The sequence below is a fragment of the Pungitius pungitius genome, chromosome 16, assembly GCF_949316345.1.
Source record: "Pungitius pungitius chromosome 16, fPunPun2.1, whole genome shotgun sequence".
Classification (NCBI taxonomy): domain Eukaryota; kingdom Metazoa; phylum Chordata; class Actinopteri; order Perciformes; family Gasterosteidae; genus Pungitius; species Pungitius pungitius.
Window position 1 is genome coordinate 4,620,529 of NC_084915.1, and position 21,432 is coordinate 4,641,960.

Consider the following 21,432-nt stretch of genomic DNA (forward strand, 5'->3'; position numbering starts at 1 on the left):
TCTGTGGGAGCATGCAGAGTGGGGCCACAGGTTACACAGCGCAGCAGTTTGGTCAGTCGGACTCAATAGCTTTGGGAGACTAAATGCTTTCATATGCAGGAGAAGGTTTGATTTGCCGCTTTATTATAGATTTTAATGATGCATTATAATATTAAATTTCACCAAAATTAGCCTGTAAACCTTGGATTAAAAAGGAACTGGTACCAATTGTGAGTAAATTACACATCATATGTCAGTCATTTTTGTATAGAGGCCGGTCACGAAACACATGACATTTGTTCAACTGACTTTACAATCTGTAGATCATCCTTATGTTTGAACAATTATGAACTTTAAAAAAAAAACTTTAAATTATGAGGAATTGTTCAAAAGTAAGGATGGACATATTGAATGTTTATGAATTTCAAATGTTTCAGTGAAGTATTTGTAAAGTTCGAACACTGAGGGCAAAAACGTTGAAGAATGATCCCATTATGAAGAAACAGTCAGCAGCCAAGTGGGTATTTTGTGAACCATTAATGCATACATATCAATAAGAAAGCCACAGAATGTTTGAATTTAGTGTGTACGATTTTGTAAAACACATGATTTGAAATGTATTCCAAAATAAATATTAAATAATACATTGTGTGATGTGGGATTCTGCATGTAGAGCGTAAGCCCGAACAATCTACACATCAGCACTTCAACGTACAGCACGTCTCTAACAGAATGCACATACAAATAAGAGTGTTATCCACTACCAAATGGAACCAACCCATCTTTCCTCAAGTAACTCTAGCTTGGTACGTCTTACTTTGTAGTCCTGATAGCGGTTTGGCTTAAAGGTTGATCCGTCCCTACCAGGGAAATATTATTTCAAACACATCGGCTCGCTATTGCTATTAGTTATTAGCTCTTTAAGCTCTGTGGTTACCATTTTTGTTGCTTCTTCTTGGATGCGTGCTTATGAATCACAGAAATGATAAAGAAACCACCACAAACTTCTATTGGGTCGTACTTGTGTGTTTTTGCATAGTAGACATTCAGCTACAGACAGGGTTATGTTTGTCCCTACTATGTATTTATTAAAACAATTAACCAATTAAAAGGTTAAACCAGCTTTTCAGATGTCTGAGTAGCTCAACCAATCCCATTCCTCCAATACAATTCTCACAAGTTTTCTCTTAAAATAGTTTGAGGCCAAATATTTAGAAATCAAATATCAGTCACTGTCATTGCTTTTGCAGCAACTCTTATTACTATATTATACTGTATATGTATAACAGTACTGACAGTATGATTGTTATCTTATTTAAGTAGGGTACTAAAGGTTGGTCCATTTTCTTCAGCAAGGGATTGAGGCCGTTCTTTGCAAAAAACAGATTATGACTGATAATAAGCATGTAACCGCCATGTTCTATCGGTACAGTGATAGAAGGGTCCCCGCTGTACACCCAAAAAGGCTCCAGTCAAGTACACTTCAATGTAAATGTATCTTTCCAAGAGCCGCCATCTGGCCACAGCAATCACATGGCACTCTGTGTGTGTTAAACTGAATGAATGCTGTGTGAGTCAGGTTGCTGTTCGCCCTCTGTGAGTCTGTGGCCGCAAAGTTGGCCCACTGGGGGGGTCCTGGCACTGGCTTAAAGGACAAAGAGAGCAGGACTTCAGTGTTGTGTTCTTTTTCCACCCAGAGGAATGTAACCCACCTCCAGCCTCCAATTCCCTCTCATACCATCTCACTTCAGGACGCGAGCCCACACACAAGGGCGGCAATTACCCTTTCCCCAGACTAGAATGACCCTGGACTTGACCCAGGAGCCACCGTGCTCCGTGCCCTCCTCACCCTCTCTCTTTAGAGAGCGAAGGGGGTGGCAGGTCAATTTGAGTGGCGGGCGGGGCTGGGGGGGGGGCGGCGAGGAATCAAATGAAAGACAGACGCACAGTCAAAAATGGCAACACTTGTTTAAGGTCACTTCCTATTGGCATGCTGCTGAAAGGGGGTCTGTCAATCATGCGTAAGCACACAGAGGCCGCCTGCTCCTGAGGCCAGGCAGCTGGGAGCAGGGAACGCTGACGGCTGCAGATGCCCTTCTCCTCTGTAACACACTCAGCATTCGGCCCCGGACCCCCATAAGCACTGACACACACATCCTGTTCTTGTGTACACTGTCTTCTAACTGGGAACACATACGTGGGGGAGAACAGCCAGACCACATAGGAGCGAGGATGAGCGAAGCCAAGCGCCAGTTCACCAAGGCCGAGTAAACATACTCTCTGGAGCCTCTGCAATTGATTCACTGCAAATTAGAGTTATTTGGATTCCAAGTAGCTGGTAACTAATCAGCTCGTGAGATCACTGAACATGAATACTGAAATAGAAACCAACTGCCTCGGCTCCTCCCATTTGAATTCCCCCATTACTAACTCCTTTTTGTATGTGGAAAGATTTTGTACACAGATTTTGTTAAATTAAGTTAAATGTGACCTTTTGCTCTAAATCAGTTGTGAATATTCAGTCATTTTGCATCGATAGTTGTGATGTTGACTTTTTCTTAGATACTTGAGGTGTAAAAATATTTTAGAGAATAAAGGAAACGGCGAAATAACGATAAATAGTTATTCTTAAAATGTACCTGGTTCAAAAAAGATAAAAAGAGCAGCCATCTTGCCACTTCTCCACCTCTAAGACTGCTAAAGTATAAAATGGCAGGCCAGATGGAAACGCAGCACTTCGGGCACTGACAGATGCTCCCATGGGGCCACTTGGCACATTCTCACTTAGCCATGATAATAGGCCAGTGCAGCATACGTACGCAGCACCACATGTTCAAACTTAACGTCGAGTCGTTTACAGAGTGAGCAGTAAACGGAGCTATGCTTTATGTAACGAGAGAGCTTTATCGATCCTACTGTGCAGACACCTGATGCTGAGTGGAGAACACGATCGGCATAAAAGGGGGCCACCAGCAGAGGCCCAAACGGGAGCTGACCGGGCCGCTGGTCACTGATGGTCTGACTGGCGAGCTGACTGAAGGTAACAACCCCATTTCTTCAGCACATCTGCAACCACTGGGGGGTGGGGGGGGGGGGGGGCAAGCAGCCGACGCAAAGCTTTGTTACAATGTTATGGCGTTGTTGTCCCATCAGACTCAACATGCGTTACGCAAGGTCTGATGTTCAGGCGGAGACGTCACGCACTGCATAAAATCATTTTGAACTTTAGAACTGCACTGTATCACAATACTTCTGAAACAAGGTTCATGCGTTTTACTTTGGATGAATCGTTTTTCTCTTGTTTATATATAAACTCAAAAACATTTCACAAAGCGTGCTTTTAAGTTATATATATTATATTCACCAGATCATCGATAACTATTTATAAGAAAATAAAATCTGGGATGTCACACACACTAGTACTAGTGACAAGGGCCAAAAACATGTTTTTTTTAACTACACTTCCAAAGATTAGAAGCAAGGTGCTAATAAAAACCTACAATGCTATAAATCCATTAATATAATATATAACTGATTGAGAATGTCTGGATTGAGTATCCATGCACAGCTCAATAATTCAACATAGTCATGGAGAATCAATATCACATGTTCAAACATTCACAGTAGAGGATTCAGGCTGTGGGGGGGGGGTGGGAGCGAGAAAAGTACCCCCCCCCCCCAAATAAATCACAATGTGCACTTACCTTCTCGTTGTATTTGAACTTGACATAAAACCAACTGGACTTGATCATCCTTCCGTCCTGTGACCTTGACTGATTCAGTGTGCCGGGTGAGTCTACGTCTCAAAAACAAAAAAACGGATGTCCAATGCGCGGCGCGTTTCTGCGGCTTTATCCTTTTACTTGCTCGGTCTCGCTCCGAGCCAACAAGCGTTTCTTTCAGTCGCTGGTCCTGGACGGCGCAGCGTGGTGGTGTGCTCAGTGAGCGTGCGGCCCGGTGCGCTTGGAAGGCTGACAGGAGAGCTCCTCGGGAAGGCTTCAGCTGTGGTGGCAGATGCCAGCAGAGGAGAATATGAGCAGACCCTGAAGACTGAAGCACTAGCCTCCCTCACTGCCCTTTCCTTCCCTCCCTCTAACTTTCTATCCATCTAAACTTCATGCTCCATTTCTCTCTCTCTCTCTCTCTCTCTCTCTCTCTCTCTCTCGCTCTTGCTCTTTTTTTATTTTCCCCTTTTCTATCCTTTGCTCACTCAATGTCTCCCCCCAGTGCTCCCCATTGCTCTCTTTTATGCACCGTTAAGCTCTTTCCGTCTGACCTCGTTTAACCCGCTTCTGTATCTGTTTCAATTTTGCGTTTCTTCGCCCTCTGTGAAGTAACACTGTCGGCTTTATTATTTCTACAGACAGCAGCCCCTGATTTTGGTCTGACCCCGAAGGCGCAGTGCTCCCACGAGCCAAATAAACTCTGACGGCTGAACAAATGTGCCTCGAAAATACTCTGTCAAATACAGTTATGTTGAGATCAGACTGGGTACAGCTAAACTCTGCATGAAAAGTTGTTTTGTTCCCATTTCATAAAATACAAACCACTGCCTCACTTTGCTTCCATCCAGGTTTAAAAGGTCCAAATTTTAATCAACTTAATATACAAAATTGTTTAAGAACCAACTAAGAACCAATTTCCAATAGAAATCTTATTTTAATTCAATAGAGTGCTGCAGGAATGAGTCCTTAAACATAGAATTGAGTCCAAACCAATGATTATTTTTTTGTTGAAGGATTTCGGGTTGTTCTACGATGCTTTTGATTGACCTATAAAAGACACTATATGATACCCCAGTGGCTGTTTTACTTGGCATGTCTCCTTTAAAAGTCATGGACATGTTGCTGATCAATACGTGCAAGTATAATAGAGGCTTGTTTACTTCCTGCAATATTATACAATCCGGCTGCAAAATGTACTTGTGGGTTATCTTGCAAGAACCTTTTCCATCTGCTGTTCAGTACTCGGCAATTTGTGCACAGGGACAATATCTGATCTTTTTCACAGAAAACTGCTGTGCGTTTCAGAGAAAAACCAAGAGAATGAGCTATTCCTTTTTGCACTTTCAAATGGGGAATGTTTGAAGGGTTGGTGGTAGTCTGTCTGCTACATTAAAAAAAAAAAAATCAGTTATTCTTTTGACTCCAGGAGTTAGATGGTGCAGTAAAAGCACCACAGCCATTAAGATTTGGAATAAAATATTACTAATTGTTTTTGTTCCAAACTGAGAGATGTCCTGAGACAAAAAAACAAATAGTTATCTTTTTTAACATGAGAGAACCAAAAGTTGTTTGGCCAAAAAATTACAAAATGTCCTTGTGGGAAGCTGAGCAAGAAAATCTAAATTACATACGCCTAAGAGCAGGTCTATACTTTGGTAGCTGTCTTTAAAAAGGATTTATATTCAAAATCCAAAGAGTAGGGGTCTGAGGCCTGGTCTCTCTCTGGACAAATAAAACGGATCGTAATCGATTTAATCCGTCACACGTTTGATCAATCAAAAGGGCTATGGGTTCGGCAGGGGGCGGCAAACGGACAGCATGAACTGGACCTCTTTAAGGCCTGCCGCCTACTTTGAGAAGAGAGAATGGACCACCCAGCCAATGTTTACATTCTGCCACTCCCCTCTGCACACATGGGCCCCGATCCCATACACACAATACCGCTGTGTATATAATCACGTCACCTTTGACTACTGCTTGAGATGTCTGCCAGCTTGAACGGGCTCCTGTATCCCCCAGAGTTTAAATTTGGCAGCTCCTGAATTACGCTGAGGCAAGTGCTCCATCACAGGAGAGCAGTGGGTTATAATCAAAAGCAATCCGACCCAATAGTGCCAATAGCTGTGTTAGCATCCATGGAAAAAGTAGCAAAGAGCTTAAGTGCCGGTCTGGCACACGCAGGAATCATTGTGGGACAACAGGGGAAACTTCTGCTTTGACTGCATCTCCAAGTCCTGCTGATGGAATTTGATTTAAGCCGGTTTGCTTTCTGCTCAAAATGAAGTCTGGGGTTAAATGTTTGGATGTTTTATTACATACATTTTGTGTTTTAAAAAAAGGACAGGATTGAGAAAACAATTGAGCTAACTTATTTTTAATCAAATGATTATGTGATGATCAAATGAACATATTCATTTGTTCCTTTACCTCCTTGTCAGGTATTATATTCCTGTGCAGATGAATGCTGCCATATCATAGGTTCTGCTTTGAATTATTCCCTTTATTATATATATATATATATATATATTATAGCTGTACACCGCTACTCAAAGGTTAGGTGGTCTCCTAAAATGAGCCAAATGCAGCCATGTAGAACATTGTTTTCCCAGACTCTGTCACTGCAGAGATGCAAACTCATCAGCAAACCACCAGATGAACGCTGTAAACTGGCTATTTTTGCCTTCTCCACCAGGAGTCTTTAACACGTCCTTTCACCTCTTAGCATCCTTTCACTTTGGGTTGTCTTTTCAGAGGCCAGCAGTGAGATATTGTCAGAAGAGCTTTTCTTCAGCAGAAAAACAGACAGCAAGTTTCCTAGACTTAGGCTTGTGTGTGGGCTGCTGTATGTTGTTTGCTCCCTGCTTGTTTTCGCCTTCTCACTCTCTTTTCACTCTTCCCTCTCGCTCATCTTTCCACTCCCCTCATGTCAACCACGGGGAGAGTGTAGTGCCGTAATGCTAAGTGACAGCCTGCCTGCCTGCTCACTTCCCACACACATGCCTACGCCTGGCCGCGTCCCCGAGGCCCATCGCTGTGCCCGGATAACAGAGCAGCCAGAGCTCCCAGGGCTGAAATTCAGAAAACGAAGAAAAAAGGCGCTTGGGGGTATCATTCCACATCCTGCTGTGTATTTAGGCACAACACAGAAACTTGACGAGGCTGAAAATATGACGTCATTGCTCTGGTGATAATGTGCTCAGGGCTTTGCGATCCCTTTTGATCTCTAGTTAAACAATCAAACCAAGCATGTTCAGAGATTATATCAAAACAATTAACTTAAGGGGCAACAGTGTGGAATAACACATGGTTAGCATTGTTTCCGCTTGGCTTCATCAGCAGGCAGAAGGGGGCGAAGGAGGAAGAAATGGGTTTTCATGCTCCGACAACAATAAATCTGAAAGGTGTTGCAAGCAGATATTTCCTTTTGATTTCTCCCGCTGGAGGCCCCTCTGCTGCTGTGGAGCGAGGACAGAGCGTAGCGTTTTGTATGAACATGCCTGTGTCTGCGTAGATTGATGGCTCTAAATGCTCATCCATGTGTGTCCTTGTGCAGGATACATGGAGATAAGACAAAAGCTAAAGCAGCACAGATGTTCAACCAGCTCAGAAGCCTTAGTCCTGTTGCAGTTTTCCATTAAACCTGCTGGCACGAAAAAAAAACACTACAAGGAGGGTATAAATGAGAAAACAGCAAACTCTCTCCCCACTTCCTTAAATGCTCTAAGAGGTTCCTTTAATCTTTAGGCTCCTGGGGGCAAACACAGCGCCGCTCTGTTAAACACGGGCGTCCTACAAATTTAACTGTAAGGTAAGAGGAGAGACAAAAAAGGAACTCTCGGGGAGAGCAGCCTTTCCGAGGTTGTCAGACTCCAATTAGCTCTGCTTCCAGTAAGAAAGGTTAGTGAGGGAGCGAAGCATTTCTAAGAACGAATTCTGTCCGTAGGTCTTAGACTTTCTACTCTCTCTGGAATAATGGTGCACGCACAGCGAGGCAGCAGCCGTACATGGCACGACACAGTGCATGTTTCCTCTCTTCCTGTCTGCAGGCTGTATTGGCCAGCAACACAAAAGGCCATTTCCTGCTTTCCGAGTACACACAGACAGATATTAGTGTTGAGGCTGACTCTCTCTGATGGCCAGATAATAAAGGCCCGAGTCCCATCAAGCCCACAGCCAGGAAATCACGTTAGCCCCCACCTCCGCCACCCGCTAATACTGGGGATTATAGCACCAGGTTGCTTTGGCACATATTACTTTTGCTTGAAAGGAGCAGGGCTGCTTGTATTGAGGCCCATGAGGGACAGTAATAACCTGGATGTCCTTTTCTAGAAGGACTGCACACTGCAAGAAGATGAAATGTCTCGTGTTTATTTTATCATCTTCAATGATTGTATTAGTCTGATTTAGTTCAAAACTTAAGAAGAAACACTTTATTTTATTCATATTTTAGGGAGAAAAAGAATTGATTAAACAAACTAGTGTTTTAATAGCTCTTATATATCAACCGTAAAACTAGCTGAGCACCAGCTCCCGGGGGAGCTTTGCAGTGGCGCCAGAGGTCCAGTCTCACATAGGAGCATCACCAAAGTGGGTAGGATCCCTGCTTTTGGATGGTTATCCAGCCATGCAGCTCCATGTCCCATGTCGAAGTGTACCCAACTACTAAAAATGCAATGCAAGTCTCTTTGGATAAAGCCAAATGACAGGCAATGTGATGTAACTAGGCACATCAAAAAGTACATAAAGGCACTTGAAAATATTTCAAGTGAAGGTATGCGAGGCATTATTTGTTACATTAGTTTCAGTAACGTTCCACAATTAGAATGTTCACACATTCCCTGATTCACCAGTGAGAGAGAGATACTGTCGCACTGTAAAGCATGCTGCTCAATGGTTTACATAGTGAGGAGCTTTAGACGTTTTGTATATGCTAAATACTAAGAGAGCTAAGTGGCGTGATAAAGTGTCTTTACGTCTAACCACGGCATTGTAAAAGCCTGAGACGGCTTCAGGTGGACACCAGCAAGCAAATACAGATTTGCACACACACACAAATCAACATAGCGTCCGAGTCCCGAGCCAGGACTTCATTTGGAACTCATTTCCAAACACAAATCGGCAGGCTATTTGGACAGAGGTCTGGATGAGGAGGGGAAACAATGAGCTCCAGGGAGAAATATGCAAGAGAAGTAGGAGGGGAAATGACTCCATGTTCCAATGACTTTCAGATGCATGAGTCTATGCCAGATCCATGATGTTCAAGTTCACCGGCACCCTACCTAAGCGCCTTTGCACGCATTCCCCCTCTGCTCCCCTGTTCTGTGAGGCAAATGGTCTACAGACCGGCCGACCCAGCATCAGTGGGCCAAAGCACAGCTGAGATGAGAGCAGGAAAGAGAGATAAAAACAGATTAATTGATCCCAGGCAGCAAGGACTGGGCATGTGCACGTGTGTGTGTGTGTGTGTGTGTGTGTGTGTGTAGGGTTGGGGGAGGAGGGGGGGCAAATGTAAAAGAAATGGATGGCTTGAACTGGGGCAGCATCTGGACTCCAGTCTAGCCTCAAGATATCTTGCATGTGTACCTTTAACGGGTGCACAGGTAAAAATGTATAGCATTACGTAAAATTGTTATTATCACAAGATGAAAAATAGCAGGGAGTTTGGCAGGAGGGAAAACGTGGATGTAAATTCCTGAGTAAATCACAAACAAAAACAAATATCACAACTTCAACAGGAGCCATGCGGGGTAGATGTTGAGATGGAAGTAGCCTAGCAGCTAGCTTAGCCTCTCAGGGCGTAAAGTGGTCCGGTTGCCACTCATCCCCCTTCTGTTTGACACTACGCTACGTCTCGGTCTCTCCGATCGAACTGACTGCAGCACGCGTCGGTTTCATGTCCTGTGTCAACGCACACCGGAATAACGTTAAAAGGTAGTATTGCTCCATTTGTTGCATTTCAAATTATACACACTTTTGCAGCTGAACTGTTTAACAATAAAGTCAATTAGCTACGTGTGCTACAGTTCATCCAGCTGTGACGAACTGAGTGGAGACAGGACATGGACAAAGTGGACTCGGGTCGGCTACAGATGAAACAATAGAAATGTTATGCACATACAGTAGCACTGTACACCACAGAGAGGACACACCAATGCCCTCCTTTCAAATTGTATTTTGCAAAATGCACTAAAGACTGACAGTAAGTGTGGTAAAGTGTGAGTTTCATCTCACATGGAAAATCTCAGGCAGACCTTCAGTATCTCTTCAAAATGACAGAGTACTACTGGAACATGACCCTCACCTGATTGCTGTGCACCTCGCTCTGTGAGTGTGTTTCTAAGTGGCCTTGTGTGAAAGGGGGTCTCTTGAAGCCGGACCGAAATAGCGAGGCGATTAAGCACAAGCAGTTGAACAAATCTACTGGGCCAAAGAACGGAAAATAAAAATGTAATATAATAATTAGAAGGTTGAGTGGGTGGGATAAGTAATGAACAAGCAAACCATCCCAGGGAGATCATTCTTTGTACTCTGTGTAACCTACTGCACTGTGTGCTGCAACTGGGCTTTTGACCCTATCACTGTTGAGAAATCTCCAGAGTAAGGGTCTGTGATCTCACGATTACTTCATCTATTCATGAAGATAATGATGAATGGGGTGCACTGACTGCCGTTTCTGTTCAAACTATTTTTTACAAAATCAGACATTATATTGCCAGCAGTTAATGCTGCTGTAAATCACTTGTAATTCATGTGGAAAATAAATATTTAGTCAGGGAAACATAATGACATAAAGCTCACTGCCATGACAGAGCACGGATAACACTGGCACATGTACAGAGTGAAAAACAAACTACAGCAACACCAGTTAGCTGTGCAAGACTGCAGAGCTTTGACAAAGACCGACAGATGTTAATGGAAACATTTAAAAATGGGGCCAATTTAGGCTCCACTGTGGTGCACGTGGACGACATAAGCCAGTCGGAGGTAAACAGGAACGTAAGTTAGTGCATAGCAATAATTCCATTGAAACAGTCTACACTGTTTACCATGGTTACCATCAGAACTTAAACCCTTTAGACTGCTTGCAGAGAGATACCAGGAAAGGAGAAGGATTTTTGTGGCGTAATATTTAACGATACATTCGCTGTAATAAAAGTACTTTTGTGGTAATTACAACACACAAAACAAATTTGACAATGATGTAACGTACACAGAAGTAACTTAAATGTCACCCCAATTGAACTTGCCTGAGTGGCAGCACAGATGGATACCAGTGAATGTCTGACTGTTCCTCTCCAATGTGGGCTAATTTGTGCAATAATATCCATTTGGTGGACTACCCTCTCAGTCTTTTGTCATCCGTATGCAGCCAGATGATAACATCCTCTGAGACATTACACTCAGAATTCCAGGGTAGGGAGAGGAGGCCCTGCTCATTCTGCTGCCCATTACCACAATCCACACGGGGGCTCTTACGTGGGAGCAGTCCCATTACGAACTTTGAAACATGCCTTAAAGATAGACTCATCCCCCGTGGTTCTTAGCAACAGCCGTTACTGTGGGTTGTTCAAGGTTGAGCTACATCGCTTTGAGAGGGGTGGGGAGTACAAATTATTGATTGTAACCTTTGAACTGCTGCATGTGTAGCAGTGAAAGGGGTAATGCATCAGGGTGGGGGAGGTGGGGGTGTGCAGGGATATGCTGTACACAGCCTTTGACTCACATGCTTCTGACATCTCTCACTTCCAGAAAACAACAAAACATCACAACACGCTTCCTGACACAAATTTACCCCCCCCCCTTGCTTGGCTTGTTCCTCTCCACCATCTCTTCTGTCAGTCTGGTGTGGAAGCATATTGTATAGCTGGAGGCGAGTCAGGGAAGCAGCAGAAGCAGCACAAAAGGCATCAAAGCAGCCATCTCCACCACTGCTCTTAGCAGGTCAACTCAAAGTGAAAGCAGTAAGGTTAGCTGCAGCTTGGGAGGGGGGAGGGGGGAGGGCATCAAAGTGATGTAAAGCCCCTTTAAAATGAATACAGATAGATCCCATTAGTACCGCCCTATTGATCTGGGAGTTTGAGCGTCACCTTTTGGTCAAAGGCAAATCTGTATTTAGAAAATAATGATGGTTTTCTCTTAACCCTTTAAAATGTGAGGGTGTGTTATTTCACTTCATCAGATCATGGTTTGAGCACGGCGTGGCATCATAGACCACATCAGATCCCAACACCCTGTATGCACATGTCGCACGTTCTGCTCCCACTGGAGGTAGCAGGCTTTTTTTTATTAATATGGTCTTTTGGCCAAATGCATATATATGGGAACAACAATGGAACAATATGATTATCATCGCTTTGTAAGTAAAAAGGATATATTCATATTATAAAAGGATTTGCAATCAAGGCCTGTAAAGGATTTGATTGCAATTAATCTTGAAAATCTTACAATTCTAGATTTTACACATCGGTTTAAAATCCCTTTCTTTTGCATTACAATATTTTGCTTAGTGTTTTTATGTTGGACTAGTTTTTTACTCTGGTTTTAGTAACATTAAAATATTGTGTGTAAGAGTACATTTAATATATATATGATATTTGCAAAGATAAAAGCTTTCACTTTCATTTCACTTACAAATAGGGCTTTGTCAAAAAGGACGAAATTAATCACGATATATTTAATTTTATGTCTTTATGACGCTATATATCTAAATACAGTAAATCCATGAATAAATAATCACATTGCATGGTATTTTGGGAATATAAATAACATTAACATTTCCCCCAAATAAAAAAATGTTCAGGTTGTAAATCACCTCCTCCTTTCCAGGACACGGTGTAACTACTGATACCACAATGCGTGTCAACAGGTATTCTGCAACTCACGACAAACAAAAGAAGTTTGTTTTCCACTGCAACATTTTTTGCTCATTATCCCCAGTTAGCTCTGAAGTGTGGCATTCTGACGTGCCACATGTCGGCTCCACACAGAGGAGACGGCCACACTCATACTGCACGTGGCGCTTCAGCCTCCACTAACAAGGCTGTGTCCACGCAAGTTGATCCCTGCACAGTGGCATATTTTTGCAGCAGAATTGAGTGGTGTGTGTTGCGATGATGTGGAGAGGGCCCTGCATAGTTCCATTGTGCCACCATATAATAAGCTCCCCTTATTTTAGCTTCATTACCGCCAACTAGCATCACAGGACATTACAGCAAATTGGCTCCGAGATGGACAGTAATAAGAGAATAAGAGACAGGGAATGCGACTATGTGTGTGTGTGTGTGTGTGTGACACCATGGCTACATCAAATGGAGGCTCACTGAAAACGTTAAGTGGTAAAATGCGCAGAGGTGTACTTTAATTAAAAAGCCACTTTGTTCTAGACGTGGCCTTTAACATGCGTTATTAGTGGGTAGCATTGATATATATATATATCATTTAGCTTGTTTTCTGTACATGCCAATGCATTCAACGTGCGTCATTGGAAAAAAGAGGAACCCTGCAAAGCTACATAGCAGCCAATTATGAAGAAAGAGAGTATGCAACATCAGATTCAACACACCAGTCTGAGCAGCAGGCGGTGAGAGGCGAGCACTTCTTAAAGGAGTTCCCTGCTAATTCAAAAAAGGTCCACAGCATTCTCCTTTGCTAGCAGCAGAGGGTGCCAGTACACCACAAAAGTATCCCAGCTTGCCACATAACAGTCCACTTTACTAATGTAAAATAAAAAAACTGGACAATGTGACACAGAGACAGGGCCCACTGTTGCTGTACCGTTGCTGTGCCTTTGTGCTCAGGGTTTAATTATTCTCTCTCCATGTGTGGACGGGTGACGTGTTCAACACATGTGTATTCCAGTGAATAGAAAGGCAGAGTGAAATGTGTACAAGTTAGAGCTAAGTATCAGCTTTGAATAATTAGTGTACACAGTGGCAGAATGATTCCTCTGTCAGAGCCTTGTTCAAGCAGAGATTTTTATATATACATACATACATACATACATATATATATATGGTTTTGGGAGGATTTAACGTTTCTCCTCCCCTAACCCATGTGAGATGATGCCCGGAGTCTGGGTGAATCACAGATGGCTATTCCTCTCTCCCCGCCCTACGGCAACAGGAAAGCCAGGCCGACTGCCACCTCCCCTGCCCACAGTGGCAAAGAGCTGGCACAGTCAAGAAGACAGGGAGAGGAGAGGGAGGAGAAGGATGGAGTGTGGCCTTCCCTGCGGGTCTCCTCGGGGAAACAGTCTCCATCTGCTCATCTGGGCCAAGTCTGACAGTGAAGAGTTTTCACCGATTCCCTTTCACTCTACTGTATGTGAATCATGCTATGCACCAGGGACGCAAAAAGAGCAGCCTAGTGTTACATTTGCATTCAATATGCACAACGCCACACAGTCATTTGTACACAGAGCGTCAGAAACTTTGTGTGTGTTTGGAAGTGTGTGACCCTGGAGAGTGTTTCTGAAGCTCATCCAGTTTTGAGAGAGTATATTGTAACCTTTAACCTGTCCAGTGGCCTGTGAGGTTTGAGGATAAATACCTGCTTTCACACTGTATCACGGCGGCGCACTGGGTTAAGAGGAGTTTGCGAACAGGTCTGGGTAAGATGGAGGCTTCGTCTGATGAAAGAGCAGCAGAGACAGAGCGGATATCTGGATTCAAGCGGCGGCGGCACGGAGACAGCAGAGCACTGGTGATGTGCGCTGGAAGAATGGGAACTCAGCCGTATGGGTGTTTGCATGTAATGCAAAGCAGTGGAAAGAATAAGTTCTGATGATACCACACAGACTCCGGGCCCTAATACCGGGCTTAAATGTATGCGTCCTAACAGCTTGTTCAAGAACAGTGGACAGAGAAAACAGCAGCCTTTTTGTCCATCTTTTCTTTCTACGGTGCTGCTGTTGCCATGGTTTCACGGCCATCACTCAAGAGGGAAATACAGGGAATCAATGTCAATTAATTCTTTATTTTATTATCAAACATTAATTCTCAATCATGTTTATGCTCCCTTGAGCCCTATGGAGGTTGTAAAAGAAAGATTAAAGGTGTTCAATCATAAAAGCATTTACTTGTGATGTTTCATGCATCAGCATCCGCTTATATTCTTAGAAGCTATTTCTGAATAACTGAATTACTCATTTACTCTTCAAGTCCACTGAGAGCTTAGAGATTTTTTTTTCTTCTCGAATGCACCATATGCAGTTTATCTGTAATTCCATGATAAAAGAGTTGGAGTATGGTGGGTGGACCCATCCCTCTGGGGGTTTGAAGGCATGACTCTTCAGAAAAAAATGTTTACACAATGAATTTAAACGCATTGAGTGTATAGCTATGCGAAACTGTCCCCACCCACAAAGCATGGTGGTCAGGACGGGTATGGGCGCATCGAGGTCCGTCCACCACAGTTGACAGTCTGGGCGGAAGTCGGGCGCCCCGGGCCATCCAAGCAGAGTGGAGCCTGTCACTTCTCACTGCCACAGAGGAAAGGTCCCATGAGGGGGTCCTCCCTCACAGAGCGGCTGTCACTCATGCGGCAAGTCGAATTCCCTGAGAAGACTGCACAGACCTCACACGCTGTAACTGAAGCGTAAGAATATTTTCGATTTGTTATGAAACTGAGTCTTGCCTCCCTAGTGTTGGGTAGTTATTGGAAACACTGCAATAAGCGTTGTGTCTTTTGTCACAAAAGACATGATTTCATTCCAGCTAGATGGCTTTATAGCATATTTTCACTTTACAACACCAACACCATCTTAAAAGACTAGAGAAAAGTTTGTTCTCTAGCATGCATTCTTAAAATAGCTGTCAGGTTAATCATCATACATGATGCATGCGTTAAATTCTAATGCACTAAATAATGAAATAACAATTGATTAAATGTCAGTTTTGCGGTACTACTGTGTGTCTGCTGTGAAACTCACTATGATTAATATTAACATTAGTATTTCAAAGGGACATTCACTGCACACAGATGTGGGGCAATTGTGACAGATAGCTTCTGGTCTGTTTGTCCAATACTTATCTTATGAGCACATGGACATGGCTTTACATGTATTAAGATAAAGGTTTTTGGTTGAAATTAGACCAATATTACATTTCTAATTCAAGATGAATGGCTAGTGAACAGCTCAATTTAAAGTAAGCTGAAAGTAGAGTTAACAGGCAGCTCTCTCCTGAAGATGTTTACTTTCCCTTCACCTCTATTCATTCCTTAACAGGACGTGTGTATGCATGTGTGTCTGAGAGACAGAGTTTACTCAGTTTATATGATGAAATGTGAAATCTCCATACTGAACGGATGCTATCCTAATTTGCACACCATGTGCTGTTGTACACATACTTTTGCCTTAGTCAAAGCAGCTGGGACTCAGCAGATTTTCAGTGAATGTAAGGAACCCAAAGGACACACTAAATAATATCCATCAAAGAAAGATATGATGGCGTGTTGTACTGTATGATCTGAACTAAATTGAAACATGACCTGTCAGATTAGAGGGAAACTGATGGTGACATTACAAACAATTAGCTGGAAGATGGGTAGTCATTACATATTTGTTGCGCAAGCAGCATAGCCGTGTTCCTGTAAAGACGATCCATTGTCACACTCAATTGCATAGCCTAAGTTAAGTTACATCAGCAGTGGACTGAAAGTAATCAACCATCAGAGACAATTCTACAAGACGAACACAACTCCAATGGAGACAAATTACAAAGTGGATGTGGTCGATGTTATCAAAAGCAGGGAAATGAGGTGGAAGGGAATGGAGGGTCCCTCTTTTTTTTCCTTCTACGACGTCAGGGAATGTGGATCTGATGAAAAGCAAGGACTCAACACATGCAAACATGAGCTTTCAGATATCATCCCCCCCCCAAAAAGCCTCTGCTTGCCATAGTCATTAAAGCTCGCCGGATATTTCCAGAATGATGAAGGACTACTTATGCTGACTTCAAATAGTCATCAGCAGCTCCTGCTTCCAAGTTACAGAGTCATAAATAAGACTTGTCATCATTTCAGGTGGTTTAGGGTGGAAGGCTGGGGATGCGTCAGAGCTGTCACAAATTGCTGAACATTTTTCTTGCGTAAAAGGGACACTTCACAGATAATACTTGTAATAGAGGTTTCTACTAAAACATGTTTGCATGCTTAAATGTTAAAAATAATAATCTTTTGTCCTATATGCTGTGGTTTTGCATTTGTCTCTTTCAGCTCCCCAACTAAAAAATCCAAATAGGCTGCCTGTTTGTGAAGGTAGTTCTCAAGCTTTGGGTGGGGGACACCCAGATGTGGGGGTGGTGTGTTCTAATGAGCATGCATTTGACAGAGGAAGGGAAGCCAAATCTCAGTGGCTTGTGGGTGAATGGTGAGCATGGTCTTCCTTCAATTAGAGGGTTGGCGGTCTGGTCCCAGATCTGCTAATAAGCCTTAACGCCAACGTTGCTCCGTAGCTGTGACGACAATGTGTGTGATTGGTATTTATATAATAGATACTGATGGGCAGGTGGCACTGCATATGGTAGCTCCTGTCATCAGTGTATGGATGAGTGTGACTGATGACACGTGTTAAAGTGCTTTAGCTGGAAGACACAATAATAACTAATAATTAGCATTTGGTTAATCACATGTTTGTGTATTTAGCTAGTCACAAATCTGATTGGCTTATCTATTGTTACAGTTTGGTGGTTAGTATTCACTACAGATACCCACATGTATGTGTGCAAGCACGGAGTATTCATGAGTTATGCCCTTTAAAATACGTTGCGTTATTTAATCAGCAATGTTAGGATCAAAGAATGTTTTTTCAGATCTAAATTTAGTGCGTTCCAGCAGATCCTTTCTTTGAATGATTTTGACATTTTATAAATATACCTTTTGTGTATACTGCACAGAGTTTTTTTATTATCATACAGTATTGATATTATCTACATAAGAGCTATAGAACTGTTCTCTCCTTGAAATCAAGTCATGATGATGTGAAGATCAAGATGAGACCGATTTCATCTTGCATGGATATTCAGTGAACCTCTGATATAATGAAGGTTTACACAGAGGCACCTGACCCGTTTAATGGCCATCGGGTTTGTCTATAATCCAAATTCTCGCCATCTTTGCCAAATCTTGCTTTCAACTTTTAAGGATCTTAGGTGAAATGGAGTGAAGTATTATGATGTACTACTCTGGAGTAATCAAATCCAGGTTGAATCAGCTGTAGTTTGAGCAGACACCATCCAGGTTCAGCCAAGGGAAATGCTTTAATTAAAGCAGGAGCAGTGTACAAAGCCAAAGCAAAATACAATAGACTGAATAATTAAAATGTTCTGCCGGGTCAGGATCACTGTTTAAATTACTTTTTAGGTTTGCTTTACACATCTCCGTTACACCTGTGTTGAAGAGGCTGAGATTTTTCACCGCAAAACAGAGGCAAAATAATAAGGCGCACTTTACGCATCTCGCTCCCCTTGACTCTCCTGTGAATGCATATGCATGACAGGGGAAAAGCGCAATTTGCCACTTTCAGTTCCCGTGACAAGCAGTCTGCACTCTTACCTCAGTGCGGCTTGTTTGTACCTCGCTATGCTTTTACGCGCACGTTGCCAAACAAAGCGTTTGTACATGAGTGTTGTCTGAAGCACTGGGAGCCGACGTATATTTTCCTCAACACGTGTACTTGTCGAAAGTCATGATAAAATTTGTAAAAATGGTGTAACACCATACTAAAAAATTCATATTGGCTGGAATGATGTGACGCAAGAGTCTAACTGTCCATGGGCTGTCCATCTCTACCAAGTCTTACTAGATAAAAGACATATAGTACATTTTGAAAAAGTCGGCCAGATCATAGATCTGGCTCTATATTTATTTCCCAAAAAAATCAAAATAGCTTGGTGTGTTAGGCTCTGTCGCATTTCAGTCACCACCCAGGAGCAGTTATTTGGGGAGGTCTGCAGGTGTTCATGGTGGTTGAGTGGGCTACATGCTGGGTAAACACCAGGCCCCTCTATGTCTTTTCCTTTAACTGGAGATACTTTAACAGTCAGGGTTCGCCCCAGTGCTTCTCTAAATACTACATTTTCCAGCTTGCACCGGCCCCTTGACCTCCCTTTTAACAGGGGGCAAAAAAGTGTAGCAACGGCAAGGAAGGGAGGAGGAGACACGTGTCTGCAGAGCTCTTTCCAGGCACCCGACATCCACAAGATAAACTCCACATAGGTGTAGTTACACTAGTCTTCAATGGCAGGCTTGTGATGCACCCCATCGGTGCTATGTCTGCATGTGTGGCTCGACATTTCAATGTGACTTCTCTAATCCTAATCCTATGGAGAACAGGTCATCGGTTCATGAAGGAGCTGGTGTAAAAAGTTTCCTATAAATATGCAACACAATAAAAAAAAAACTTCCTTTTATTTCATCCCTTCATTGCGGTCGATTGATAGCAGAAAATATACAGATTTTCCTATGACTCTTCACAATAGTAGTACACGTTATTTTAATATTGAAAAGCTTTTATTTGGAAGCACCAAATCAGAAACGGTTTGGTTTTCATCAGAGATATTGGATCTCAGCTGTGTTCCAGCCCTGGATGTCCTCCTCTCCCCTTTGCTCTCCTCATAGCAGAACTCCTGGGAAGGGGAAAGACGGCGGAGGACTACACTTTGTTTGGCTGGATTGCCCCCCCCCCCCCCCAATGCTGTCCACACCTTGATTACATACCAACGTAACTACTCACCACGTGGTTGGGCTAATGATCCTAATGAGAGCAAGTTCAATCTGAAGAGTTTATGTGTCCTGGCGTGATCGGATGACAAAAAGTTGGGACGAGTGCAACCAGAACCAAAGACCACTTCTTTATCTGTTTAGTCTCAGCTGGAATCGCGGGTATACCTAACGCAGATTAAAAAAGCATTGTGAAAGAAAGGGAGCTGTCTGCATCAAAGCGCAGCAGGAGAAGCAGGTTTTGAAAAAGATGCACCTTATTAAAGTCCATCAGTGTGCAGCAACACTGTATGTGTGTGAAAGAGCATTGTGTTTCTACATCTCAGCTGCAGTCAAGCACACCTGGGGGCCACAGGCTAAACTAAGCAGGCGTTACACTGTTGTTTCAGAGGCTTTGATCAACATCATCTGTAATGTGAAAACCTTTTTACACCGTGTGTCCTCTTCAGTAGTTCTTATACTGAACGGATCAGCAACAGATTATTCAAATACCCGATACTTAGCAGGTATCCCCTGTAAAGATACTGTATAGATATGGCTTATCCCTCTCTTGTGCGAGTGTTGTTAGGGGTGATCCTTCTGAGAGCAGCATGATTTTGCCTAACAAATGTCATAGTTATCCTCCCATTACCAATCCCACATTTAGAATGACTGGGCCTTGAGGCGCTGGACAATTTGTGTGTCGAGTTTATACAGAATTTCTTTCACGCACACCCATGCAGTCACACACTCAGACATACACACGAAAGGAAATAAATATCACAAAATCACTAGCGAGAAAGAGCACAAGGTGAAAAAATAAATAAAATAATTCCAAATCCAGATGGATTTTTATCTTGAGTGTTCATCTGTGGGTCTGTGTTGTAAATGTTAGCAGATTGGAATAGGAGGAAGCGTGGTCTGCCCGTGACAAGGGCTGGACAGCCACGATAAAGCTTTTTCAAACACCTCCGGCCCGCTGCCCAGCTCTGACTGACAGCTGAGACGACAACTTGGCTTATGGTGGGGCGGCACTTTGGATTTAAGTGCAGCCACTTCATTTTTCACAAATTGACAGGTAGGGTTGTTTTGTGGGAGAGCGTGCAGCGTTGGTCGGTGAGTGGGGGAAGATGCTCTCGGTCTGTACTTCATTTCATTGCTCCGTCTCCCTGCAGCAGCTATAGATGCTTCATTAGGAGCGTGCAGGGAAATTAAACGTTTAACAGTCATGCAAGCGGATAGTCCAACCCCCCTCTGTCCTTCTCCTACCTGTCCTCTCTCAGGGAAAAGTGATACTTGAAAAGAAAATCTTTCCCAAGGCAGGCCAAGCAGGGAGCGCGTGAAAAAACAACATTGAACGTTTTCAAAGACATGTTGGCCTAGATTTGTCAAACAGCATCAGGGGCTTGTGCTAATGACAGGCTGCTGGGGGAGTGGACGTGGTAAACACATGTTTTCCACACAGTCGGCAGTACGAGAGGCAGACAGGTCGGGTGGATGTATGTGGTTGTGGAGGTGGGAATATGGTGTCGCAGGGCCTCAAGCAGGAGAGGACCCGCTGGCAAAGAAAAAAAAGGATTGTGTCATAAGTTAAAGGAATCTCAGCGTCATATCTTGTCCAGTGGAGGCCTTTAAAAAGCATGAAAATGAGATTACTGGCCTGTAGAATAGGATAAATGCAAGGCTTTTATTGTGAATAGTTAGTGTGGTACCCTGGTAAGAAAAATCCTCAATGTTGCATCTATGCTTTGTAATATTTATTTAATATGCATGGACTGCTAAAATCAATAGTTTGAATACATTGACATGCAAATTAATCACATACAAAGAAAAAAAAAAACACCATCAAAAACACCAATAATTACACAGAGATTTCAACAGATTGTTGTCATGTGTGAAACAAAAACCACAAAACAAGTTCATCCGGATTGGATTTGATTAGAACGAGTGCAGCTAGTGACCGTGACAACCATCATCACCGCAACCAGAAGGGGATTAGCATCTTATCTGACGATCAGGACATCACTTT

At 43.1% G+C, this 21,432-nt stretch overlaps 1 protein-coding gene across 5 annotated transcripts in view; it reads right to left on the reverse strand.

Moving 5' to 3' along the window:
* The window catches only part of auts2a (activator of transcription and developmental regulator AUTS2 a), a 245,975-nt gene that overhangs the window by 162,303 nt on the left and 62,240 nt on the right, over positions 1–21,432 (reverse strand). The window contains exon 1 of one of the 5 annotated variants that reach the window (XM_037466777.2): positions 3,684–4,140. The exons of the other annotated variants lie outside the window; for them this stretch is intronic. Coding sequence (XP_037322674.2) covers positions 3,684–3,731 — 48 coding nt within the window. The 5' untranslated portion in view covers positions 3,732–4,140. Of the gene's footprint in view, positions 1–3,683; positions 4,141–21,432 lie in introns of those variants that run through there. 5 annotated transcript variants of the gene reach the window in all.